General features: G+C 37.3%; 1 protein-coding gene and 1 long non-coding RNA gene across 4 annotated transcripts; one reads left to right on the top strand and one right to left on the bottom strand.

Annotated features, from left to right (window-relative positions):
* The first annotated feature begins 13326 nt into the window (after positions 1–13326).
* Positions 13327–25044, top strand: LOC128220557 (sulfotransferase 1B1-like). Of its 3 annotated transcripts, none has more exons than XM_052928998.1 (7): positions 13327–13611; positions 19517–19645; positions 20303–20400; positions 20993–21113; positions 21673–21767; positions 23353–23533; positions 24411–25044. In XM_052928998.1, the coding sequence occupies exons 1-7, from the start codon at positions 13464–13466 to the stop codon at positions 24515–24517; spliced, it is 879 nt and encodes a 292-aa protein (XP_052784958.1). In that variant the 5' UTR covers positions 13327–13463; the 3' UTR covers positions 24518–25044. The 3 variants fall into 3 exon arrangements, with proteins under 3 accessions (XP_052784958.1, XP_052784960.1, XP_052784959.1); XM_052929000.1 differs by lacking the exon at positions 13327–13611 and adding an exon at positions 14108–14540; XM_052928999.1 differs by lacking the exon at positions 13327–13611 and adding an exon at positions 18693–18829.
* On the bottom strand, positions 16878–18604 carry LOC128220558 (uncharacterized). Its single transcript, XR_008258813.1, has 3 exons — positions 18296–18604; positions 17583–17653; positions 16878–16929 (listed from the first exon to the last, which is right to left on the bottom strand). It is a non-coding gene; the product is annotated as an uncharacterized LOC128220558 (long non-coding RNA).
* Positions 25045–25851: the final 807 nt, after the last annotated feature.

Below are 25851 nucleotides of genomic sequence, written 5' to 3'. Positions count from 1 at the left end.
TGTATATATACATGTATAATATAAATGTAAAAACCCACTTTTTAAAAAGGCACCAATTAGTAAACTGGTTTATATAATCATTAATAAAGTATATCGAATAAACGATCATTAAAATTATATTTAAAACATAATTGGAAATTAACCTGAAAAGGATTTGCAAGATCAAATTATTTGTAATTAGAATTATTTAAAAAATATCAGATATTACGTACGTTTATGCAATATAATATACAGTCGAACCTCGTTGGCTCGAAATCGCTTGGCTTTGAACAACTCCTCGTTGGCTCGAATTCGCTTGGCTTTGAACAACTCCTCGTTGGCTCGAATTCGCTTGGCTTTGAACAACTCCTTGTTGGCTCGAGCTGTGTGTAAATGATCCATTTCTATACACTGAACGTTAGCATTCCCGCTTGGCTCGAATTTTTCGAGGCTCGAGGTATTTTCCCCGGTCCCTGGGGTCTCGAGACAACGGGTTTCGACTGTAGCATGCAGCTGGATGTAGATAAAATGCACTTTTTTCAAAAACAAAGTTGGTTAAGTGATTTAAAATATGTGGTCAAAATATAAATTTCAAAATGTTAAAGCTGCCCTCTTACAGATTCAAAGTGTTGATAACTTTTTTTTTGTCTTGGAATCAGCCAATATTTGCGTAATGATGAATGCAAACAGGTGATATACTTGACGACTGCTGACAAATGATTAGATCGCAGATTTTTCATATTTTTGTCCGAAAATGTATGTTTTATGGGTAAAAGCGTTACTTACAGGTTAAGAAAAACGCATAAAACATCATTTTTTAAAACTAAAATGTACAAATATGCGATCTAATTTTTGTCAGCAGTCTTATATGACTGGTTTACATGCATGGTCAAATGAATTGGCTTGTACCAAGACAAAAAAATATAAAAGTTGTCAAAACGTTTAATCTGTGAATGTGCAGCTTTAAAACGTCCCATAAGGTACTATATAACAACGTGTCCAATGAAGTTCTTTAGCTATGGGTACCGTCTCCGTGGCTTAGTGGTTAAGGCATCTGCCTACGGAGCGGGAGATGGTTCGATGCCGGGCCGCGGCATACCGAAAGACGTTTAAAAATTAATACAAGAAGCTCACTTGCATCGCTCGGCATTTCAAGGTTAGTGCTTGGAAAAGTGGTGTACTCAGTACTGGTTCAACCCAGGAAAGTTGTGTCCCGTGTATCGGTGCTTTACACCGAGCACGTTAAAGAACCAAAAGGTCTCTTCGCAAAGAGCTAAGGTATTGTATCCGAATCTCTTGTACCTCACTCAAGTTCTTCAAGTCTTCCAACGTCTGGATGTGATTGCGAATTGCTGGCCGTCAACGAGTCTTTTGACGATTTTTTTACTATGGCAGATTCGTTACAGGGATACACATGAAATGTCAAAATAATACAAAAGTATCCCTGATCGCTCATTATTGTAGCTACGCTCATTTCGTGACCCAGAGTGTATTTATGTGAAAATAACGACTCTAACGGCAAATTGAATCCAGTAAAGATCACTATCAGGTACATTTGTAACAATTATATCATTATTATTCAACATCGATGCATAATATTATTATATATTCTTTCGCCCGGTGTTAAATGGTAGAGAGTTGTAGCGTTACAGGGATACACATGAAATGTCAAAATAATAAAAAAACTACCCCTGATCGCTCATTATTGCAGCTAATTCCTTTGTAAGCTACAATCAAAATACCTGGCTCATAGATGCAGTGACCCTTTATATACACATTAAAACCGGTATTCTTGTCAAGAGAAACAGTACAAAACGAAAATTCTGCAAAATGCAATTTATCACAAGCGCTAGCCAGACATTGTTCTGTCTAAATGACGTAGTACCCGGCTCGCCTTTATCGATTAGCGAAAGCAGTCGAAGGACGGGGACCATCAGAAAAGGGTTGAAGTGAAACTACCAGGCCAAATTCACTGAATCTTTACAGGAAGCCTCATTGCATGACCCTCTACAAAAATACAACAAGGTATTGAGATTGATCAACAACAAAAGAAAATGGCCGACTTCTTGTTTTGCTAAAAAACGCTCTGAAACTACCAGGCCGATTTCAATGAAACTTTACAGGTAGCTTCATTGCATGACCCTTTACAAATATAAAACAAGGCATCATCATCAGTAAAGATATGTTTAAAATGCAACATTTTTATTAATGCTTTTTCACAGAGTTGTGGCCTTTTGCTTAGGTGAGCGTTTTAGGGCCCTTATGGCCCTCTTGTTGTGTGTTTTTGTTGTCAATATTTTGTCAGGACAATGACTTGAAAACTACTGGATGGAATAAATTGAAACTTCATAAAATGGTAGAGCATGACTACAGGAAATGCACTTAACATGACATAACTCTGTTTTTTTTGCAAATTACAGAGCTATTACCCTTTGTTTTTGTCCGGAGCATAACTTTGGTGTCAGCAAGGATGTGGTAGTATCATAGCTTTCGTGTCAGCAAGGACGTGGTAGTATCATAACTTTGGTGTCAGGCTGGATGTGGTAGTATCATAGCTTTGGTGTCAGCCAGGATGTGGTAGTATCATAGCATTGGTGTCAGCCAGGATGTGGTAGTATCATAGCTTTGGTGTCAGCCAGGATGTCGTAGTATCATAGCTTTGGTGTCAGCCAGGATGTCGTAGTATCATAGCTTTGGTGTCAGATAGAATGTGGTAGTATCATAGCTTTGGTGTCAGCCAGGATGTGGTAGTATCATAGCTTTGGTTTCAGCCAGGATGTGGTAGTATCATAGCTTTGGTGTCAGCCAGGATGTGGTAGTATCATAGCTTTGGTGTCAGCCAGGATGTGGTAGTATCATAGCTTTGGTGTCAGCCAGGATGTGGTAGTATCATAGCTTTGGTGTCAGCCAGGATGTGGTAGTATCATAGCTTTGGTGTCAGCCAGGATGTGGTAGTATCATAGCTTTGGTGTCAGCCAGGATGTGGTAGTATCATAGCTTTGGTGTCAGCCAGGATGTGGTAGTATCATAGCTTTGGTGTCAGCCAGGATGTGGTAGTATCATAGCTTTGGTGTCAGCCAGGATGTGGTAGTATCATAGCTTTGGTGTCAGCCAGGATGTGGTAGTATCATAGCTTTGGTGTCAGCCAGGATGTGGTAGTATCATAGCTTTGGTGTCAGCCAGGATGTGGTAGTATCATAGCTTTGGTGTCAGCCAGGATGTGGTAGTATCATAGCTTTGGTGTCAGCCAGGATGTGGTAGTATCATAGCTTTGGTGTCAGCCAGGATGTGGTAGTATCATAGCTTAGGTGTCAGCCAGGATGTGGTAGTATCATAGCTTTGGTGTCAGCCAGGATGTGGTAGTATCATAGCTTTGGTGTCAGCCAGGATGTGGTAGTATCATAGCTTTGGTGTCAGTCAGGATGTGGTAGTATCATAGCTTTGGTGTCAGCCAGGATGTGGTAGTATCATAGCTTTGGTGTCAGGCTGGATGTGGTAGTATCATAGCTTTGGTGTCAGCCAGGATGTGGTAGTATCATAGCATTGGTGTCAGCCAGGATGTCGTAGTATCATAGCTTTGGTGTCAGCCAGGATGTGGTAGTATCATAGCTTTGGTGTCAGCCAGGATGTGGTAGTATCATAGCTTTGGTGTCAGATAGAATGTGGTAGTATCATAGCTTTGGTGTCAGCCAGGATGTGGTAGTATCATAGCTTTGGTTTCAGCCAGGATGTGGTAGTATCATAGCTTTGGTGTCAGCCAGGATGTGGTAGTATCATAGCTTTGGTGTCAGCCAGGATGTGGTAGTATCATAGCTTAGGTGTCAGCCAGGATGTGGTAGTATCATAGCTTTGGTGTCAGCCAGGATGTGGTAGTATCATAGCTTTGGTGTCAGCCAGGATGTGGTAGTATCATAGCTTTGGTGTCAGCCAGGATGTGGTAGTATCATAGCTTTGGTGTCAGCCAGGATGTGGTAGTATCATAGCTTTGGTGTCAGCCAGGATGTGGTAGTATCATAGCTTTGGTGTCAGCCAGGATGTGGTAGTATCATAGCTTTGGTGTCAGCCAGGATGTGGTAGTATCATAGCTTTGGTGTCAGCCAGGATGTGGTAGTATCATAGCTTTGGTGTCAGCCAGGATGTGGTAGTATCATAGCTTTGGTGTCAGCCAGGATGTGGTAGTATCATAGCTTTGGTGTCAGCCAGGATGTGGTAGTATCATAGCTTTGGTGTCAGCCAGGATGTGGTAGTATCATAGCTTTGGTGTCAGCCAGGATGTGGTAGTATCATAGCTTTGGTGTCAGCCAGGATGTGGTAGTATCATAGCTTTGGTGTCAGCCAGGATGTGGTAGTATCATAGCTTAGGTGTCAGCCAGGATGTGGTAGTATCATAGCTTTGGTGTCAGCCAGGATGTGGTAGTATCATAGCTTTGGTGTCAGCCAGGATGTGGTAGTATCATAGCTTTGGTGTCAGTCAGGATGTGGTAGTATCATAGCTTTGGTGTCAGCCAGGATGTGGTAGTATCATAGCTTTGGTGTCAGTCAGGATGTGGTAGTATCATAGCTTTGGTGTCAGCCAGGATGTGGTAGTAACATAGCTTTGGTGTCAGCCAGGACAGCCAGGATGTGGTAGTATCATAGCTTTGGTGTCAGCCAGGATGTGGTAGTATCATAGCTTTGGTGTCAGCCAGGATGTGGTAGTATCATAGCTTTGGTGTCAGCCAGGTGATAGTATTATAGCTTTGGTGTCAGCCAGGATGTGGTAGTATCATAGCTTTGGTGTCAGCAAGGACGTGGTAGTATCATAGCTTTGGTGTCAGTCAGGACGTGGTAGTATCATAGCTTTGGTGTCAGCCAGGATGTGGTAGTATCATAGCTTTCGTGTCAGCCAGGATGTGGTAGTATCATAGCTTAGGTGTCAGCCAGGATGTGGTAGTATCATAGCTTTGGTGTCAGCCAGGATGTGGTAGTATCATAGCTTTGGTGTCAGCCAGGATGTGGTAGTATCATAGCTTTGGTGTCAGCCAGGATGTGGTAGTATCATAGCTTTGGTGTCAGCCAGGATGTGGTAGTATCATAGCTTTGGTGTCAGCCAGGATGTGGTAGTATTATAGCTTTGGTGTCAGCAAGGACGTGGTAGTATCATAGCTTTGGTGTCAGCCAGGACGTGGTAGTATCATAGCTTTGGTGTCAGCCAGGATGTGGTAGTATCATAGCTTTGGTGTCAGCCAGGATGTGGTAGTATCATAGCTTTGGTGTCAGCCAGGTTGTGGTAGTATTATAGCTTTGGTGTCAGCAAGGACGTGGTAGTATCATAGCTTTGGTGTCAGCCAGGACGTGGTAGTATCATAGCTTTGGTGTCAGCCAGGATGTGGTAGTATCATAGCTTTGGTGTCAGCCAGGATGTGGTAGTATCATAGCTTTGGTGTCAGCCAGGATGTGGTAGTATCATAGCTTTGGTGTCAGCCAGGATGTGGTAGTATTATAGCTTTTGTGTCAGCCAGGATGTGGTAGTATCATAGCTTTGGTGTCAGCCAGGATGTGGTAGTATCATAGCTTTGGTGTCAGCCAGGATGTGGTAGTATCATAGCTTTGGTGTCAGCCAGGATGTGGTAGTATCATAGCTTTGGTGTCAGCCAGGATGTGGTAGTATCATAGCTTTGGTGTCAGCCAGGATGTGGTAGTATCTTAGCTTTGGTTTCAGCCAGGATGTGGTAGTATCATAGCTTTTGTGTCAGCCAGGATGTGGTAGTATCATAGCTTTGGTGTCAGCCAGGATGTGGTAGTATCATAGCTTTGGTGTCAGCCAGGATGTGGTAGTATTATAGCTTTGGTGTCAGCCAGGATGTCGTAGTATCATAGCTTTGGTGTCAGCCAGGACGTGGTAGTATCATAGCTTTGGTGTCAGCCAGGACGTGGTAGTATCATAGCTTTGGTGTCAGCCAGGATGTGGTAGTATCATAGCTTTGGTGTCAGCCAGGATGTGGTAGTATCATAGCTTTGGTGTCAGCAAGGACGTGGTAGTATCATAGCTTTGGTGTCAGCCAGGATGTGGTAGTATCATAGCTTTGGTGCCATCCAGGATGTGGTAGTATCATAGCTTTGGTGTCAGCCAGGATGTGTGAGTATCATGGCTTTGGTGCCATCCAGGATGTGGTAGTATCATAGCTTTGGTGTCAGCCAGGATGTGGTAGTATCATAGCTTTGGTGTCAGCAAGGATGTGGTAGTATCATAGCTTTGGTGTCAGCCAGGATGTGTGAGTATCATGGCTTTGGTGCCATCCAGGATGTGGTAGTATCATAGCTTTGGTGCCAGACAGGATGTGGTAGTATCATAGCTTTGGTGCCAGACAGGATGTGGTTGTATCATAGCTTTGGTGCCAGCCAGGATGTGGTAGTATCATAGCTTTGGTGTCAGCCAGGATGTGGTAGTATCATAGCTTTGGTGTCAGCCAGGATGTGGTAGTATCATAGCTTTGGTGTCAGCCAGGATGTGGTAGTATCATAGCTTTAGCATCAGCCAGGATGTGGTAGTATCATAGCTTTTGTGCCAGCCAGATTGTGGTATTATCATAGCTTTGGTGTCAGCCAGGATGTGGTAGTATCATAGCCTTGGTGCCAGCCAGGATGTGGTAGTATCATAGCTTTGGTGTCAGCCAGGATGTGGTAGTATCATAGCTTTGGTGTCAGCCAGGATGTGGTAGTATCATAGCTTTGGTGTCAGCCAGGATGTGGTAGTATCATAGCTTTGGTGTCAGCCAGGATGTGGTAGTATCATAGCTTTAGTGTCAGCCAGGATGTGGTAGTATCAAATCTTTGGTGTCAGCCACGTTGTGGTAGTATCATAGCGTTGGTGTCAGCCAGGATGTGGTAGTATCATAGTTTTGGTGCCAGCCAAGATGTGGTTGTACAATCTCATTAAAATCATATCGTGACGTTCACTTCATTTCATTACGTTATGTAGCTTTGGTGTCAGCCAGGATGTATCATAGCTTTGGTGTGGCAAGTAGTTTTTCTCTAACATGACGTCCCATACTTTATGTATCACAACAGGTTATAACGTCGATAATTGTTACGTGATAATTATTTTTAAAAAGTTATGACGTCATTCTATTTGAAATAACGTCACAATTTATAATTCAAACGCCGTTTTTTTTTGTTTTCATTGAGATTTGCATGCGTGCTTGCCATTAAACTAAGATATCGGAATTGCGTTTTAATACAAGTACGTAGTTCTGATATTTTTACCGGACATACGTATGATAGAAATTATCTGACACTCATCATCTTTAAACGCTGCATTCCAATCGCCCAGGACATTTGTACGCTACATTACAAAACGATAGTTTACTAACATAAACTCGTGTACTACCTGATTTCTCCTGATATATCCTGTAGACCAAAACAAATGTTTGGGTTCATAGGGATCCCTTTTCAAGGCATTAAATGTTTTGAAAAACACACACACTCATTTCCCTGCAAACTGTTGTATGTATTGATGTCTTTTTCATTTAAGTGTCAAAACTTAAAGCTAAACTGACTGTTAAAACTTTGCATTAACATTTTAATACTTAAAACTCCTTAATGTACATTGCGATTGTGTTTAATAATACAATAAAAATATTCGACGACCGTTTCCGCGGCTTGAATTCTAACAAAGAATGTGAGCGCCAAATTAAGGAAATCAAGCAAAGAATTACCGAAAAGGAATTAGGCACTAGAGGTAGAAGAGTTATCTCCCTTATAATTAAATGCAAATTACTGATGTTTAGTTCGTAGTCATTTAAGGGTAACTTACAGTTCAAGTGGTCTTTACTCTGTGGAAACTTCGCCAGCATTATTGCTCTTTCCTTAAAACATAAAACTAATCAATGACTTTAATTCTTTACGGTTGGTATAATGCTTTTCGATTAACATATACACAACATAACAAACAGAGTATGACTATATATTTTACCAACAGATGTAAGAGCCTTCGCTGTTTTGTACATAAATACACTCATAATAATCAAAGTGCGAGGCGCTGAAAGACTATCTGCGAGCAAATATGTGAGAGTTGCATTTCCTTTTATTAAACAGGTTTAAACCGAGCTACTTTGCTTCACCAAACGTATGCATGGCTCACTGTCGTATCATAACATACATGTGTGCTTATAAATATAAATTGAAAGCCTATGCCTAGAATACACCGGAACGATGCTTTTATGCAAAAAATGAAAACATCTCATTAGAAATATAAACGCCTAAAATAGAATGAATAGTATCTTGTTATTGTGTTGCAGGTAAATTACAATGTATAGTATTTGAAGCATTAGCAATGCGAAACCTGAGATACAACTATTTTAACACAAAGACAATAATTATATTTGTTTCTTATCGCATAAAAGTCAATTAAAAAGCCCCATTACAAATAAGCGTGCTTCAGGGTTACGTCAGGTTATAATAACAAATCCTGCAGGCGATGGGACACTTGCGGTCGGTAATCATTTCTGAAATATCATGGGCTAAACTCAGAGTGAATATCAATATGTTATCTTCCTACCAGAGCCTCCTATCTTGACCCTCATTAATCTGATAAATATAACGATCTAAAAATAGTTATATTCTGCTAAAATTAAAACGCCTGGATACATAATTACAGCGCGGAAATAGCCGAACAAGCAGAAACTCGTACTCGGACTGCAACACAACCAATCTATTTTTATGGTTTCGACGTCATTCTGCTAAACATAGAGCGCATTGAGACAAAAAATGGGTTAAAACGACATGAATAAAAGTAGTTCTTTGGAGTTTGTGGTCTTAAGACTACCTGCGCGCATGCGCAGATAGTCTAATGACCACAGTCATTATTTTATATAGAATAATGACCCCTTTCAATGAAAAATACTGACACCCCTTATAAAATAATGACCCCCCGATAAAATATTTACCACCAACCTAACCTATTACTAACATACTTTATATCAATTCAAGTCACTGTCGGGTTTCTATTGCTTATATTTGTTGTAACTTGAAACCCCTGCAAATTCAAGGTACAAGATACTTAGGTGTAAAATACTTAGAACATAGATCACGAAACCTTTAAAGGTGCATGACCTTATGTTTAGCCTGACCCCCGGTCATAATATTATGACCGAGTATTAACTATTCTATATAAATTATAAAATAATGACCGGAGCGGGGGAGGGGGCTCTATTGGGCCAGTTAGCAACGTTACACCGGCTGAACACACACGGGCAGCGATTGAAACATCACGACCGAACATAGGCACGAAGCACTTCTTAGTGACGGTCAGTTTTATAACCGGTTTTGCGCATATCCGGAGCGACCGAGCGCGCCCATTGGATATCAACATGCTCATCAATAACGAGTTTTTTTTGTATGCGTGTATACTATTTTCTCCCACCTCAGATAAGTAGATCCAATAATTTAACCATGCTAGATATTCTTATCTTGCCCACGGGCGAAGATAAAATGCCCGTATGGAACTCCTTTTACCACATTGTAATTACATCCCTTGTTGAAGTCAGTAGCATCGAGGAAATCTTGTCTTATGGTAATATTTAGAACGCTAATTAATTATTTCTCGCTTCAAATGTCACCATAAAACAGTTTTCAGGCACCATTCAAGAAATAATGCTTCATTCTTCTTAGAACTATTTAAAAAGACCGATTTGACTATTAACATTAACTGGATCACTGCGCGTATATCCATGACAACCACGTGCTATCACATATCCATACGCCATCATTTTCACTAAGCAAAAAATAGTTCCAGCAAAAAATACATTTTTGCTTAATTTTGTTTAACTGAGGAGGGAGAAAAAGCATCTACCATAGCCGCTCGTATAAGATAGGTTCATCCCGACCCTCTCGGTAAACCTCGTTTCCGCAAAACACCCTACGCTCGGGTCGGAATGAACCTATCTTACACTCTCGGCCATGGAAGATACTTATAATCTTTATCACCATGCAGTGCTATATCTTGTAAATACTAATACTATGCCTCAATCAGTTTTGTATGTATGCATGCATGATGTATATGACTGAATGTTTATTTCAGATTTATAATATTATATATATCTTTTTATGCCCTGGTGTCTGTATTTTTCAACATATTTATTAATAAACGTTATATACACTGCAATTGTCGCTAACAACGTGTCTTTATAACAAATATTAATCAATATGTGATTTCTTTTTATAGACCGATGATATTGCATTGCACCAGAAACTCCACTAGACTCTGTTGCCTTTTCGTTAATCGCATGCTGTGATTATACTGGTGTTGTTTCCCGTGACAAATCTTGCGATATTTTAAGCAGTATAATAGTTACAGTCAAATACTTTGATTTATGTTTTGGTCTATGTTTTTCTATCATATAATTATGTACATGTGTTCTTTGTTGATTGGAGAAAAAGTATTATCATTATTGATTTTCGTCGTGTTTGATTTTATCCCTATGTATTCCTCAAGTTCCTATGATGTATATAATTGATCTATACATTTTATAACCTTGATGTATGAATGAATTGTGAATCCGTATTTGGATTTTAGTCCTATAAGTATACATTTATAAAGGAAATGAATGCACATGTGTGTAAAATATCATAATAGAGAATTGTTATTTTAATTCCTTTCTGATTTATTTGATGAAAAACATATTGTTTTGTAATCGCTCAATGCATGTGTAAATACTAAAATGAACAAAAATATGTATAATATAATGAAAACTACAGGGACAAGCCCATTAGTTGAACAGCAAAAATAGGCCCTGTTAAGGGATACACGTCAAGGACCCAAACAGCAATGAACTAGAGACACAAACATTGTTACACCACTTCTTAAATCATAAGTTTCACTTTTACTGAATGACGCGTGCCTTGAAAACTGTGATAATGTGATGTCTGCATTAAAATTAAGCACGGCTAAAATAGCGTATTTATACATACATAGTTTAGTCACACATGGCATTCCAGAGAGTGTTTATGTGGATTTTTTTCAATTTACTCCGATTCAAGCACACACATGCATAATATGATTGAAATAATAAAAACATTTCGCAACGTTGCCTTACAAACATCTTTTTAAACATTGTACTTTTGAAATATTTGTAAAACCTTTTTCTACTACTGTAGTACAAAATTGCTGTTTTAGAAATATCAAATAATAGCCGTATCGTATTTATGAGGAAAACAACAGACATAAATATCGAGTTACTACAAAAGTTAAAACTGCCATAATGTATCTATGCATGCACACGTGGTATAATTCCAAGATTGATCATAACATTAAACGTCTCCGGCAATTTTGAAATACAAATACCTGAAATGTTTGTACTAGAACTACCAGAGTGTATTAATGCATAATATTATCCTTTATGTACTTAACAAATTGTTCAAAGAAGTAATTCCTATCTACGAAACTCGCCTATAGTAGTTTTATAAACATTAAAAAAGTAGCCAGTACCGAAGATGAAAAATACCACAACCTACATATCACAGGATTACCATTGCGCTGTTTTGCATGTGCGTTTACCTACTGATGATTGTCTTCAATCAAATTACTACAACACACGTCTACGGTTATTCCTGCATTTGTTCTAAATTCATCATATCCGTAGTGTATTAATGAGAGTTTTGTATTTTTCCGAAGTCAACCAGAGCGTAGTTATGCCGAAATGTCATATATATTAATAAGTGAATATTTTAATTGCCGTTACATTATAAAACCAATAAAATGCATTTTATTGTATCAATGTGTCTATCAAAGGGTTTAAGTAAAAGGAAAAATGTACATTTTCACTAGAACATTACCTAATTAGGGATAATGTATATGTCACTAATTCGTGAAATGCAAACTTGATTTATAAGGATGTTATGTTATATAATTTTATGTACTATATAATGTTTGTAAATAATTTCTTTAATTGTGTTATAAATTTATACTGTTTCGAAATTGATAAACATCTTACCTAATTACTAACACATTTTAATCGGGAGATTTAAGTCTCTGCTTTTAGCAAAACATGTACAAGATAATAAAAATAAGCGGTATTCCCACGCTGTACGATAGCGGTAATCAGAAGCGGAAAATTTGAGTACGGTTAACACTGCTGTGGTAGTTAGCCGGTGTATGATAGAGGTAATGGGGACACCCGAATTTTGGGTCTGCATTAGGCGGCTATGGTAGCGGAAAGGATATATACATCATCCCTTCAATACAACGAATATTATCTCTATATATATATATATAATATATACCGATACATATCGTAGCACAGATAATATTGAGGAAGAAGGCCAGTAGAAAACGCAGGTAATATAAAACAGAGGGTATTAGAATTAGCAAATTATTTAAACTGTTGTTTTTTTTTATAAGACACATGACAGTGAATAAAAAGAGGTTCTCACTTAGGTCACCACGGATCACAACCCATGTATTAAAACAAGCAAGTAAAAATATTTCTTAGCCAATCCGGTTTAAGGACGAGTTCTTTCCATACATTTTGAATGTTTGATTTCCTGTATTTATCGACCTGCAGCATTTATAATCTCTCAACATCACAATTCAGTAATCCTTAATTGCAGTAACCATTCAGCCAATAAATGGAGAAACAAACATATGCGTAAACGCCATTTATAAGAAAAACAAGATTTAAAATTAAAAGAGCAGTAGCAGCTACAGCCACCCACAGCAATGGATACCATCACCACCGTATAATCAGTTTGTATATACCACGTGATAAATTGCGTCATAAATGCTACGTCAAAAGGCAATAGTTTGTTTCGAATGAAGACTTGCAACAAAGATAACTTCACTATTTCTCAGTCACCATTTTAAATGAAACATGGCACAGTCTAGGCCCCTTACGGGGCTCCGCCTTCGGTCTTTTACCAGAGTTTGATTAAGAGTCTAGTTCCGTAAAACACTTCGACAAACCATTTTATGATACGCCCGTCTGACGGAGCGCTGTCAAAATATTATTTTGGAAGCAGGGGATTCCGATTGTTTGATGGTAATAAAACGGCATAGAATGCCATTTGTTTTATTTCAAATGGTGTAGTTAAAAATAATCTTTGATTTAAGACTTTATTTTAAGCAAAGTGTGGCCTTCCGACGTAGTATATATTTCGTAACTTTATCACTGTTGACAAAAGAATGTAGATATTTTGTGTTAGTCTTACATAACCGCATTGTCGTAATATATTAAATCAATCACGTTTGTCTCCCTTATCTTCGTTCAAAATATATGCGACCTCAGGAGTGAGTATTGAGTAATTTATGTAAACTGCTCTCAAGCGGCACACAGGACTAGCATCCATTATCAGATGTGAACCCCTTCAAACTCACGTGATTTATCACCCTGATTATCTAACGACACAGACATTACGTATCACATTCATATAGTGTTTGAATTGCAGTTGAATATACTTTCGACAAGGATCTTCTTATTGACTTGAAACCAAATTCGTAAACGTTTACCATGGACAAGGAATTAAACCCAAATTCGCGATATACATTTCGGCACATTATACATGATGGTGTATTATTGTTTGATTGTGATTTTAAGGCTATTGAAACCATGGAAACTTTCGAAGATGATATCTGGGTTTGCGGATTTCCAAGATCAGGTGATATGTTTATTTATTCCTATGTTTTCATAGATATTATATTTTAAATATGATAGCTAGTCCGAAACCCCTGCATGTCAATCATCGAACAACTGCTTACACACCGTTCATTTATATACTAATTGTAAGCTTCAGTGTTGCTAACACTAATGAAGTGCAAGGTTCTAACCTGACGTTGATTTTTAACCATATAAATATGCTTCGCTGCCTCGTAATTATCATAGTTGTATTATTAAAACAGTACATAGTGTCTTTATGGTAATAAGCATTGTTTCAGAACAGATGGTATAGACAGATGAACAAAACATACGTATGCAGTGTGTGTATACCACGTGATACATTGCGTCATAAATGCTACGTCGGAAGGCAAAATTTTGCTTCGTATGAAGACTTCAAACAAAGATTACTTCACTTTTTCTTCACCATTTTAAATGAAACATAGCGCAGTCTACGCCGCTTACGATACGGAGCCCGGCATTCAGTCTTTTACCGGAGTTTGATTGACATGCTGAGACAATCGTAACAACTCGGCCATCTCCGGCAAGCTTCGAGATAGACCTCGTAAATAGTAGTAAGGATATACGAAAGTGCGATGCGGCTGCCGGCAATTAACATCGTTTTCAATCCGCGTAAAGAAGGCCCATTGTAACAACAAGGAAATGGATTGTGTTAAATTAAATGTGCTTGTTTAAGAGAATTTTTTTATTATAACCTCAAAGAACGTTCGTTTTATGAATATTTAGATGTTTCCTTATACATGAAGCACTCTGTTTCATCTGGAAAAATCGTGAGCACACAGAAAATGTACTTGACAGTCATTGAAATGATCATACGGTTCATGGCATGCATGAATCATTACATCGGATTAAATGCATGCATGGACTAAATGTCAACATTTTCTCAACAGTTATAGGAATACCCTATGAAATGTGAGTTTTAAGTCATACTTTGCCGTGTTATTTTTCACACCATGCCTTGCCATTAAAACAACATTACTATTCTGTAAAATCATTGATTGCATTGTGCAGAATTTTGTGGGTTGTGGTAGGATGGGTGTGAGCTTGGCACCCAGACAGCTTTACCAGCTGAAATCTATGCATGCCTTTACTTCAGCATTATTGGGTTTGGGCTGCAGATTTTCTTTGTGTAAACAGTTCTGTGGGGTTGGGGTGGGGCGGTGACTATCCACGCAGTAAGCTCAATTGTTAGAGTACCATTACAACGTTCATGTGGATATGCACCAGACAATTGTAACCATGGCCCCCCAGGTGTGGGGAATAGTGGGGACTTTGACTTTCAGTACAGCCAACCCCGGCTAAAATCCCAACCCTGCGCGGACGATCTAATGGCAAAATCCCTGCCAAATGCCCCCACACCCCAGGGACTCTAGGTAAGGTCCATTCCCCTCTATATTTTAAGCGAAGATAAAACCACCGCATTCACCCAGCACTGCAGGGCCACCTGATAGGTAAAAACCTGGCCCATTTCCCCGGGTTAACCCCAGTATTCCCCCGGACCTGGGGGGGGGGGGGGGGTGCACTAAGTTGACAGAACTTGTCTTAAAATTGTATTTGTTCAAGGCAGATCATGCGTCACTTTACCTCCTAGGCTGTGGATAAAACCTACTCATTAGAAGTTTCTTTACACATTATATTTGTCTTAATCTATAATTATTAGTCTCAATATCTTTGAGTAAATTGTCATTTTTTATTAAAAACAACAACACCAAAAGAGTAACTGATAAGATACTCAACCGATTAATTTTTTTTGTAAATAAAAGCCTTAAACAAATATTTAGCCAGGTTACTAAGCTTTTCAGCAATGTATACCAGACTTTTTTCAATAATACTTAATCTATTTTGAATAATTAGCCTTTAGATCACTCTTCACCAAATGACTCTTTTATGTCCAACTCCATAAAATGCAAACAAGAATAATTACAGTTTGGATCAACATGTCTCTTAATTTTATTTTTAATATTAGTCAAGTAATAACAGAGCCATCAGTATGCAATCCAATGTAAAATTAATGATAAATTAGGTTTTGCTCCCATTTTTACTTTCATTTCTGTGCCAAGCCCTTTTAAGTGCATTGAGTCTTTTGGGAGACTTCACAATATTTCTGGCGTTTAATCCCCATATATGGCTTTAAGTTGCCATACAAATTTAAGTCTTCTTTACAAAAAATACTGTATGTCTCCACTTTAACCATAAACACACAATGAGAGGACTATTTAAAGCATTACCATGTGTCAGAAATATAGATCTTTCTTTGCATTTTATTTGTCTAAATGTATTACCGGTCTCTTTAGCAATATCCTTGTGCCTCTTTGAGTATTTGGCTTGACAGTTTGGTTTTTAATACATTGTTTTGAATGTTTTATTTGTACACAACAATGATGATGATGATGATGATGATGATGATGATGATGATGATGATGACACTATGCTATGCCAAAACCTCAACACATTTTCTTCAAACAAAAAAGGACAGTCATTCAGAATAACTTTTATAACATCATTTGAGAAAATAAACTCATACAATCAACGAAATAAACATGCATTTGTAAAATCACAAGTCATGTTATGTGTTCGTTAAATTTAACTTAATAAAGAAAATAAATATTGGTTGCAGTAAGCAATGCGCATCACTTCTAATAAATATCCCAACAGACTGAAAAATAAATCAACACAAATGGAAAAACTGTTTGCAAGTCAGCTTGTATCTTATTTTATGCCTTATCAAATTGCTATGCAAGCTGGAAGCTTGCAAAATCACTCTTAAGTCTGTTGCCTAAGTAGAAACAAGTATGGACATCCTTTTCCTGAGGTCAAGAGAAAGTATCTTGGAGGTCTTGAACTCACAACCTTGAATTTGAGGCTTATCCTCTAGACCACTTTCGCCTTTTCACATTTTAAAGAGCCCAGTTTACAATATGGCATTTGCAAGGATGTGCCCTATTAACAGATTTTCTGAAGTCTTAAAAATTGAACTGAACAAAATAGTTCTCCTTTATTTCGGTCTGCCATCTGTTTCTGTTTTTGTAGTTATCTTCCCTCCATAATATAGGAAAACCACTTTAAGCGTAGATAAATCCTTTACCATTTTACCCTTTTAAAATATATGTTCGGATTTATTTAATAATCACGGACCAACAGATGACTTTTATGACAAGATGTTCCACTGAACGCTATGTTTCCATCTTGCACTCATTTTTCCAAGGTAGGCGTTGCAGTTGGGTTAGATGATTTCCATGCATTGCAATCCTCATACAATGGCATTTTTGATTACATTCGGATTACATTCGGATTCCAGTGCCTGAAATAGAAAACAGAAAATACAACAATAATAGGAATTATATTTTCAGATCAATTATTTTAAAAGCCTGTACAACAACAGAAAAGTATTCACAAAACATTAAGTGCAACACCAATTTAAAGCTGCATCCTCACAGTTTTACTGTTCTGACACCTTTTTTATCTTTAAACGAGCCAATTGGCAATTATTGTGCATATGTATGGAAACCAGTGATATAAGACTGCTGACATAATATCAGATCACAGTCTTTCATATACAAATTTGGTAAAAATTCCTCCAACTAGCCATAAAAGGTCACACATAATAGAACAGATTTCAATTGTTTGGAAAATATTTTTTTGCTATATTGCTTTAAGCCATATAATTAATTATATGTGTAAATTTAATTTAATTACTCCTTTGGGCTTTTGAAGAATGACCAAGAAGAACTGTCAATCTGTGAGAGAGCAGCTTTTAGCTCTGGACTACTGGTAAATTAAAAAGCATGAAATGAAATTGTTATCATGTTTAAATTCATCTACAATGTTGATATTTTAATACTGTCAATCCTTGTTGGTTAATTGTACAAACATGCAGGTACCTTTGGGCTTAAACCAATAGGATACTTGACTGTTAAATTATTTTCCGAATTTCGAAAATAGCACAACCATTACCTCATCTGCCTTTTTTCATTAGAAGAAGCCGGGAATCAGAGTCAGCTGCACCCCTGGTACCATACTCTTCTCTGAAAATGACAATATAATTAAAATTTAAATGTCTGCATTTCATTGGCACAGTAAAAATGTCAGCATTTTTCAATGTTTCTGCATCACCACCACTGGTGGATATCATAGAATTTAGTCTTGAAAGAAATGTGTGCTGGTTTATGCGTTCAAACTCATTTTGTTAAACCAATATATTAAATGAAGATGTAATTTATTTAGAGAACTATATTAGTGAACGAGGCATTCAATTGTGCCATTACATTAAGTTGTTCGATACCAACACTCCGGACATATAAACCATACATCCTTGGTTAAAAGAATGTAAATTTTAATTATAAAAAATTAAAGTTAATGATATGAAATGTATGAGATAAATACACTGAGAAAGAAAGTCTAACCTATTATCGATCTAAGTAAAGTCAGATTCAGGCTTATTTGTTATTAAAAAAAAATCAAATAAAGTATTTTTTTCTTAATTTTTGCCACTGATCACTGGAGCTTCAAAATTGTTATTTACTATATTAGAATCTGTCAAATGAAAGAAGACTTTACCCCACCCACTAAGAATTAATGACATTTCCATTTAGTTTCTCATTAGGGCTCTTTTAAAACTATTTTTTATATTTTATTAAAATACAATAAGTATAAAAAATAACACTTACACACAAATAAGTGGTAAAAGTTCGCTCCTCATTCTGTCTTTGGACTAACATATCTCTTGGTTGTTTGAACATCTTCTTGGTCGGCCATGATGGACTATTTTTTACGACCCGTATTATATCCGAGGCCATATCTTGATACTAGCCGAGGAGTTCCGATTGATGCTGAGAGTTTAGTTTCTTAAAACACTTCGACAAACCTTTTCATAATGCGGCCGTCTGACGCAGCACTGTCAAAATTTTATTTTGAAAACAGTTTTGTTTAAGTGTTTGATGAAACTAATCACTTTATAAAAATCCGGTAATGTTACGAATGAGAGAATATTTAAGCGACATAGACTGCCCTTTGTTCCATTTAGAATTATGTAGTAAAAAAGAATTATCTTTGATTTACACGGTGCATATCCATAACGGTACCCTCTTTGCGAAATCTACTGAAACGGTACCCTCTTTGCACATGCCCCGGTCATTCTCTGCTGGAAACAAATCGGCGATGGACAACAAGCCTGTAAATGTTCATTCAACTGATGAAAGGAGGTATGTCATGTGCAAAAGAAGTATACCACGGAACACTAGAATGTTATAGCTATGTCTTATTTAGTAATGTGCCCATTTTTCAATTACTGCAACTCCGCAATAAGCTACACAATATCGATATGTCTTGCCTCGCCCACCGCCTCTGCATGTTCTGCGGGCTTAAATGAACCACTGGTTTGATTATGTAAACCCCATACATATTACATGTATTCAGTTATATATCATATTCATACAAATGGCAATTAACAGTCTAAAATATGTGGTAAATTCATAAAAACACCCTACTTTCGGTTTTGCAGCGGCACGGGCTAGTTACGAAACAACGCATGCACGAAACAACGCATGCTATGCACCAGTCAATTGTAACCACGCCCCCCCCCCCCCCCCAGGTACGGGGGTATACCGGGGATAGCCGGGAAAATGGGCCGTGTTCTTACCTTCCAGGTGACCCCGCAGTGCCGGGTGAATGCGGTGGTTTTGTCTTCACGCCAAATTTAGCGGGGAATTGGCCTTATCTAGGGTCCCTTTGGTTCGGGGGCATTTGGCGGGGGTTTCACCAGCAGATCGTTCCCGCAGGGTGGAGATTTGGCGGAGATAGATCCCGCTATTCCCCGGACCTGGGGGGGGGGGGGGGGCTGTGTGGTTACAATTGACTGGTGCATTATTAGGATATTTATAATTTTTCAGGGACAACATTGACTACAGAGATCGTTGAGTTAGTGCAAACCCTTGATTTTGAAAAAGCGAACACGGTGCAGCTTGACGAACGATTCGCCTTCATTGAACGAATAGACGAAACCATCCCGAATGCAACAGGTTTCTATCTTAGTATCTGCACACATTGGTTGCCTGTATGAATTTATTAAAGTAGTTGCCGTTACTGGATCCGTAGCAAAATTTGAGTGATTAACATTCGAATATAACCACACATAGCCTATACATTAAACCCCGAACAACAAATGAAAAAGTCCTTTATCATGGTTTTGATTTTTTTTAAATAATGGACAGAAATCAAAGGCATTTTAAGCGAGTTAATTAATAATTTAAGTTAACTCTGGTGGGACTCTATTAAAATTACAAAGACTATCTTTACAAAGACTATCTTAGGCTTGTCTTAATGTAACTCGGAAGTAAACGGTTTATAACGCTTTAAGTCGTGATGGTACACACGGCGGGATTAAGCCATAATGCAGCCATTGAGCGCGGGTATCTGTTTCTCAAACAACAAAATGCATACACAGAGTTGAATTGAAATATCATTTTTTTGCATTGTTTCCAATTTAATTAATATTATACAAGCCACATTTCCATTGTTTTGTAGACAAAACTATATAAACAGTAAAATAATGTATAATATTATCCGAGTATTTTGACAAATTGCAACAGAATGCCAAGAATTGACAGCGGGTCATCAAGGGGCAAACATAACAAGGTATTTCATAAAAAAATCACAAAGTGCATTTTGATTTGCAGGAATGGACGCATTAAAGAACGCAGGGAGCCCCAGGGTGTTCAAGTCCCATCTGCAGTACAAGTTCCTGCCAAAAATGTTACAAGGCGGAAAAGGAAGGGTACCTGTCTCCCAAGCTGTATATTTCCAGCATTTGGACCAAATCTTTAATACGTTATTTTTTAATAAATGGTATACATGTTTTTTGTAATTGCTGCTTTAGACTGACACTATTTTTCCGAATCGTTTAAGATGCTACAGTGTATACAATTTACAAGGTTGATTAAGATACTTTAAACTAGTCTTTAACTGTCCCTGATTAGGGTAAGCCGTCATTTATAAGATTTTCTACCTAATTTCGGACGACATCGGTATATTCTACCTTGTAGGACACTTTTTCCAACCTAATTTCAGACGACGTCGGTATATTCTACCTTGTAGGACACTTTTCCCAACCTAATTTCGGACGACGTCGGTATATTCTACCTTGTAGGACACTTTTTCCAACCTTATTTCTGACGACGTCGGTATATTCTACTTTGTAGGACTCTTTCCCAACCTAATTTCGGACGACGTCGGTATATTCTACCTTATAAGACTCTTTTTCCAACCTAATTTCGGACGACATCGGTATATTCTACCTTGTAGGACACTTTTCCCAAACTTATTTCGGACGACATCGGTATATTATACCTTGTATGACAAATTTTCAGATGGTGTACGTGTGTCGGAACCCTAAAGACGTTGTTTTGTCCTGGTACAAGCTGATGCAATGGTTCGACTGGTGTGATATGTCACTGGCAGAATTCTTTGAGGATTTCATGAACGGAAAAGGTAATCATGTACTGTCTTACAGAAAACTCAGTAGTTTTACCTTATGGGATGATAGTAGATAACAGTAAATCTTTTAGCACTTTTAGCGATTTTTTTACATTTTGGTATTTCTTTTACAATTATGATATCAAAGAGTAAAATATTTTATTAAATACTTGTCCTGAGATTCATAACAAAAAAAAATATGTTTTTGGTGCCAATCGGGTGTACAGTCCCTTTAAGATCACATACATTATGCATGGTTAATTGAAATGTAGTATGTAACTGCATGGTCCTTTGTGATGTCCTTTCGAGCGACCTGTTTTATAAACTTCTTTTCACAGGCACGGCTGGCTATTTACCGTAAATTTCAGTTGGACCATCAAACTATGTAGTTTTTATACATGCCAAATAACATTTTACCTTTTTTCTTAACAATAACATATAATAATTTTGTCCTTAATAATGTCATAGATTTCAAACGTTTCTGCTTAACATATAATTAATTTATTTGTAGTAATATTTTCATTGATTTCCATACCAAATTCTTTTAAATACTTTTGGAGACTATATATTTCAGTTTTGTATGGAGGTTGGGAAGATAACGTTCTTGGATTTTGGAATAACACCAAAGTTGGGAACCTTTTGTTTTTAAAGTATGAAGATGTTGTCAAGGTAACGGTATTTTTGCCTTATTTGCATATCTTACATAATGCCTTTTCATAAATAAATGTTGCATAAAGAAGTGCTAGTATTTGATACAAACACACTTGCTGAATTGGATTTTATGAGCATAATTATATAAAAAAATAAAAAATAAAGATAAATAAGGCCACACCAAATTGATATTTCGTTCCGCGGATTTACCGCTCCTATTTTTTTGAAAATGTAAAAACAATTTTTTTTGTGTGCCCGCACCTCCATTTTGATCGCACAAGCAGATTTTTTTCAGGTAATAATTTATTAAAAGGCTAAAAATAATCAAGTTTATTTTTTCTACGCTAGTTTTCGTGTTTTTGTAAAGGGAAGTAACCGATGTGTTTTTATACTGTAGCGATTATATTTTGCGTAATTAGTGACTCGTTTTGAATGGAAATCGGAATGATCAACTTTTATTCAAGTCATAATACAAGGGACCAAAATTTTACCTCGTTACGACGATGCTGAAGATGACAGGTCAACTTAACTGGAACATGAGTCATTGTTTGGTCCAAATTGATGTATCAAGCTCATTTTTGATCAAATTCTGACAAAACAACAGTTTTGAACAAATATCTTTTCACAAATAGCGATATTTATAAACACTGGTCTGGATATACCTCAACATAACTAAGCCTAAGTTTATCACCTAATATTTTGTTTTTATTTGCAGCATAATCCAGTAGCTACAATAATGAGCGATCAGGGATACTTTTTTATTATATTGACATTTCATGTGTATCCCTGTGTCTCGAGTCTGCCATTGTCTAAAAATCGTCAAAAGACTCATTGACGGCCATTTAGGTTGACTACATAATCCGGGATTGTTATGCACTTGTCAATAGTAACCACTGCCCGCCCACCCCTCGCCCTTGTTCTAGGGGTATACCGGGGACAGCAGAGGCAATGGGCTGTGTTTTTACCTTTCAGGTGGCCCCGCAGTGCCTAGTGAATGTGGTTTTGTCTTCATATTGAAAATAGTCGGGAATGGGCCTCACATAGGTATTCGGGGTTGCGGGGCCATTTGGCAGGGATTTTACCAGCAGTGTGTCCCTGCAGGTCGGGTATTTTACCCGGGTTTTGAGGAAGTTGACCGGAAGTCAAAGTCCCGCTATTCCGGACTAAGGGGGTGGCAAATACAATTGGCTGGTGCATAAAAACATATAAATAACCAAAAAAGTACTCTGAAAAATACCCTTGTTCTTTTTTTTTCTTTTTATGTCTAAATACAGTAGCATATGATGTTAAACTGATTCAGGTAGATTTATATAAGTCGTTTCAAACTTTTTACTAAAAACAGGGTTATTTATTATATGAATTTTTCGCTCTTCGCTCGCTTCGGTTTTTATGAAAACTGGCAATTTTTTTTTTTCGCTCGCTCGCTCCATTTTTTTTGGCAAAAATTCGAGGAACTAATCATTAATTTGGTTTGGCCGAAATAATAATTTAACATTGTTTAGATATTGACCGTTTGTCGAGTTTTCGCTCCGAAAACCCACCAATACGAAATGGCAGAAATTAGCCACCACAGAACATAACAGAAAACTATATTTCCTTGCAGGATATTCCAAAGACCATAAGGGACATAGCGAGCTTTCTTGGCAGAACACTGACCGATGGCGATGTGAACAGAATACATGAGCACTGCTCTATTGAAAGCATGCGAAAGAACCCGACGCTTAATTTGGAACATATGGCTGGAAGTAACATGAAGGATGGTTATGGCGGTTTCATTAACAAAGGTGCACTTTGGCGTTTACCCAGTGCCATTAAACCGGGTTTATGTTTAAACATTTTGCTACTGAGGTTGTTTCTGTAGTTTTTCGCATAAATATTGCCTTCAACACATTTTCTCAACTGATGTTTGTCGCTCGTTAAAGCTACACTCTTACAGATTTACCATTTGCGTATAATGCATAAAACATGTATGAACATAAATATAAAGATCTGCGATCTATTTTTCTATCAACAGTCTTATATGACTGTTTTCCATGGATTTTCGCCAAAAATGGCTTGTTCGAAGACAAAACAAATAAAAAAGTTGTTGAAGTGGTAAATCTTTGAGAGTGCAGCTTTTTAAAGTTTGTTCTATTCTGCTGTTAGAAAGTGTTATATTTAATCCAGGCCTCAGGGCCTGAACACTTATAAAGGCCGATTTAACTTAAATTACGCATAGTTTATTTAACTACTGGAAACGTTTACACAGATAAAAATAGGAAGATTCAAATATATAGTTACCGAGTATCTTTGATGCGTGGTGGCCCCCATGGCAGTTTGGAATCGTTCGAAGGGTATTGCTTGCAGATTACTACTATGTAAAATAAATGACAGGAACTGAATGATAGACAAAGACATTGTAGCAGTCTACTTTGTTTTTTCTTTTACTGAAATCTTACGCAAGTTCCATGTTCACACTGTTTCAAGACCACAAACGCTTGTCTGTATTAGTTTTGGTATAGTTCATACATATTCATTATCTGCATCTAAAACCCTTCCAAATAATACAAACTTAAAAAGGCGTCATCAGGCAATAGAGGGAGAGAGTTTGTTTAAATGTTCTATTTCTCACACATTTTATAGCCTGAATATGATGCATTTACAATGTCTGTGTTGTTGCAGGTAAACCTGGAACTTGGCGAGAGTCGTTAACGTCTGAGATGAGTTCTCGTCTTGATGACGTTTTGAAACAGGTCGCAGAGAAAAGACTGTCTTTTGAATGTTGCTAGATAATGTTATGTCAATACATGTATGTGTTTATTACTAACATAACATACAGAAATACCTTATTATCAATGTGTCAAGGAAATCGCTGTGTTCTTGATGACGTATTGAAACAGGTCGCAGGAAAAGGACCGTCTTTTGAATGTTGCTAGATAATGTTATGTGAATATGTGCTTATTTCTAACATAACATACAGAAATACCTTATATGTATACATAATAGTAATACCTCAATGTGTGTCAAGGAAATCTCTGTGTTCTAGATGGTGTTTGCATTGACATTAACTTCCTTTATGTATTGTATTTATTTATGTATTGTACTTGTTTTGTTGTAGTTTTCAGAAAAAAATATATTGTATGCGACCATAACTTTCGGATATGACTACTTTGGCATTCCGCTCAAGGCTTGTGCGCGCTGACGTTTGATTTGGAAATGAGGGCGTATTCAAGTTGGAAAAACAGTGAACAATATCAAATTGTTTATTTCTGTTTGAAACAGTTAACTTTCATTTTGATTTCTTTGACAAATATCTTTAACCGGAATAAATACAAATTATCGACAATTTGCCCTTTGGTTTCCTGTAAAATGTGAATAAACCCCTTTGGAGCCATTTTCACCCGACACAAACTAGGATACTAAATGTATCCTCGCATATTCAATATATAACCTTTAGGGAAGGTACGTACCCTAACATAGCAGGGTTGAGGGATCTGTCAAGATTTTTCAGTTTAAAAAAACAACTTAACAGAACTAGGTTGAATGCAAAGATATAAAACTTCCCCTTTAAAATGCTATTCCACAACTGTTCTGTGCAGAAGCTTTCCGGATATATATGAAAATGTAATTTGATAAGTCGTCACATGAAAAATCAAATCAACATTTAAAAATAGCTACTGTGGCATTGAAATGACATTTTTTTTTAATCTCGTTTAATCACGAGTTATTAAGTTATTAATGATAGAAGGAAGCAGTCATAGTTATTTGCGATTACTTCCTGCCAATGTAAAACATTTAGGTTTTAACCCAGGCACAAACATGATATGCAATGATGATTGTGCTACAAACACAAATACAGAAATACAAATGTTCGATTCAACATTTAATTTTCACTCGATCAAATGTCAAAAACAGTGTTGTGTATTTCACTCATGTGATATAGAATATATTTGGAATAAGTAGAATCATATTAACGTTGCAAATCAATTTAGGTATCTGATTTAATATCATAGGTTTTTTAGGGATTAGATATCCAGTGTGTGTATACCACGTGATAAATTACGTCATAAATGCTACGTCAGAAGGCAGTAATTTGCTTTAGATATATATACTTAAATCATAG

The sequence above is a fragment of the Mya arenaria genome, chromosome 15, assembly GCF_026914265.1.
Source record: "Mya arenaria isolate MELC-2E11 chromosome 15, ASM2691426v1".
Taxonomy (NCBI): Eukaryota; Metazoa; Mollusca; class Bivalvia; order Myida; family Myidae; genus Mya; species Mya arenaria.
This window is presented reverse-complemented; position numbering and strand designations above follow the sequence as displayed.

Bases quoted from the DNA above. Each gene is read 5' to 3' on its own strand.
- LOC128220557 (XM_052928998.1), top strand. From the start codon at position 13,464: ATGGACAAGGAATTAAACCCAAATTCGCGATATACATTTCGGCACATT. The intron at 19,646-20,302 runs GTTTCTATCTTA...TTTGATTTGCAG, and splicing joins AACCATCCCGAATGCAACAG to GAATGGACGCATTAAAGAAC. The intron at 21,114-21,672 runs GTAATCATGTAC...TATATATTTCAG, and splicing joins GGATTTCATGAACGGAAAAG to TTTTGTATGGAGGTTGGGAA.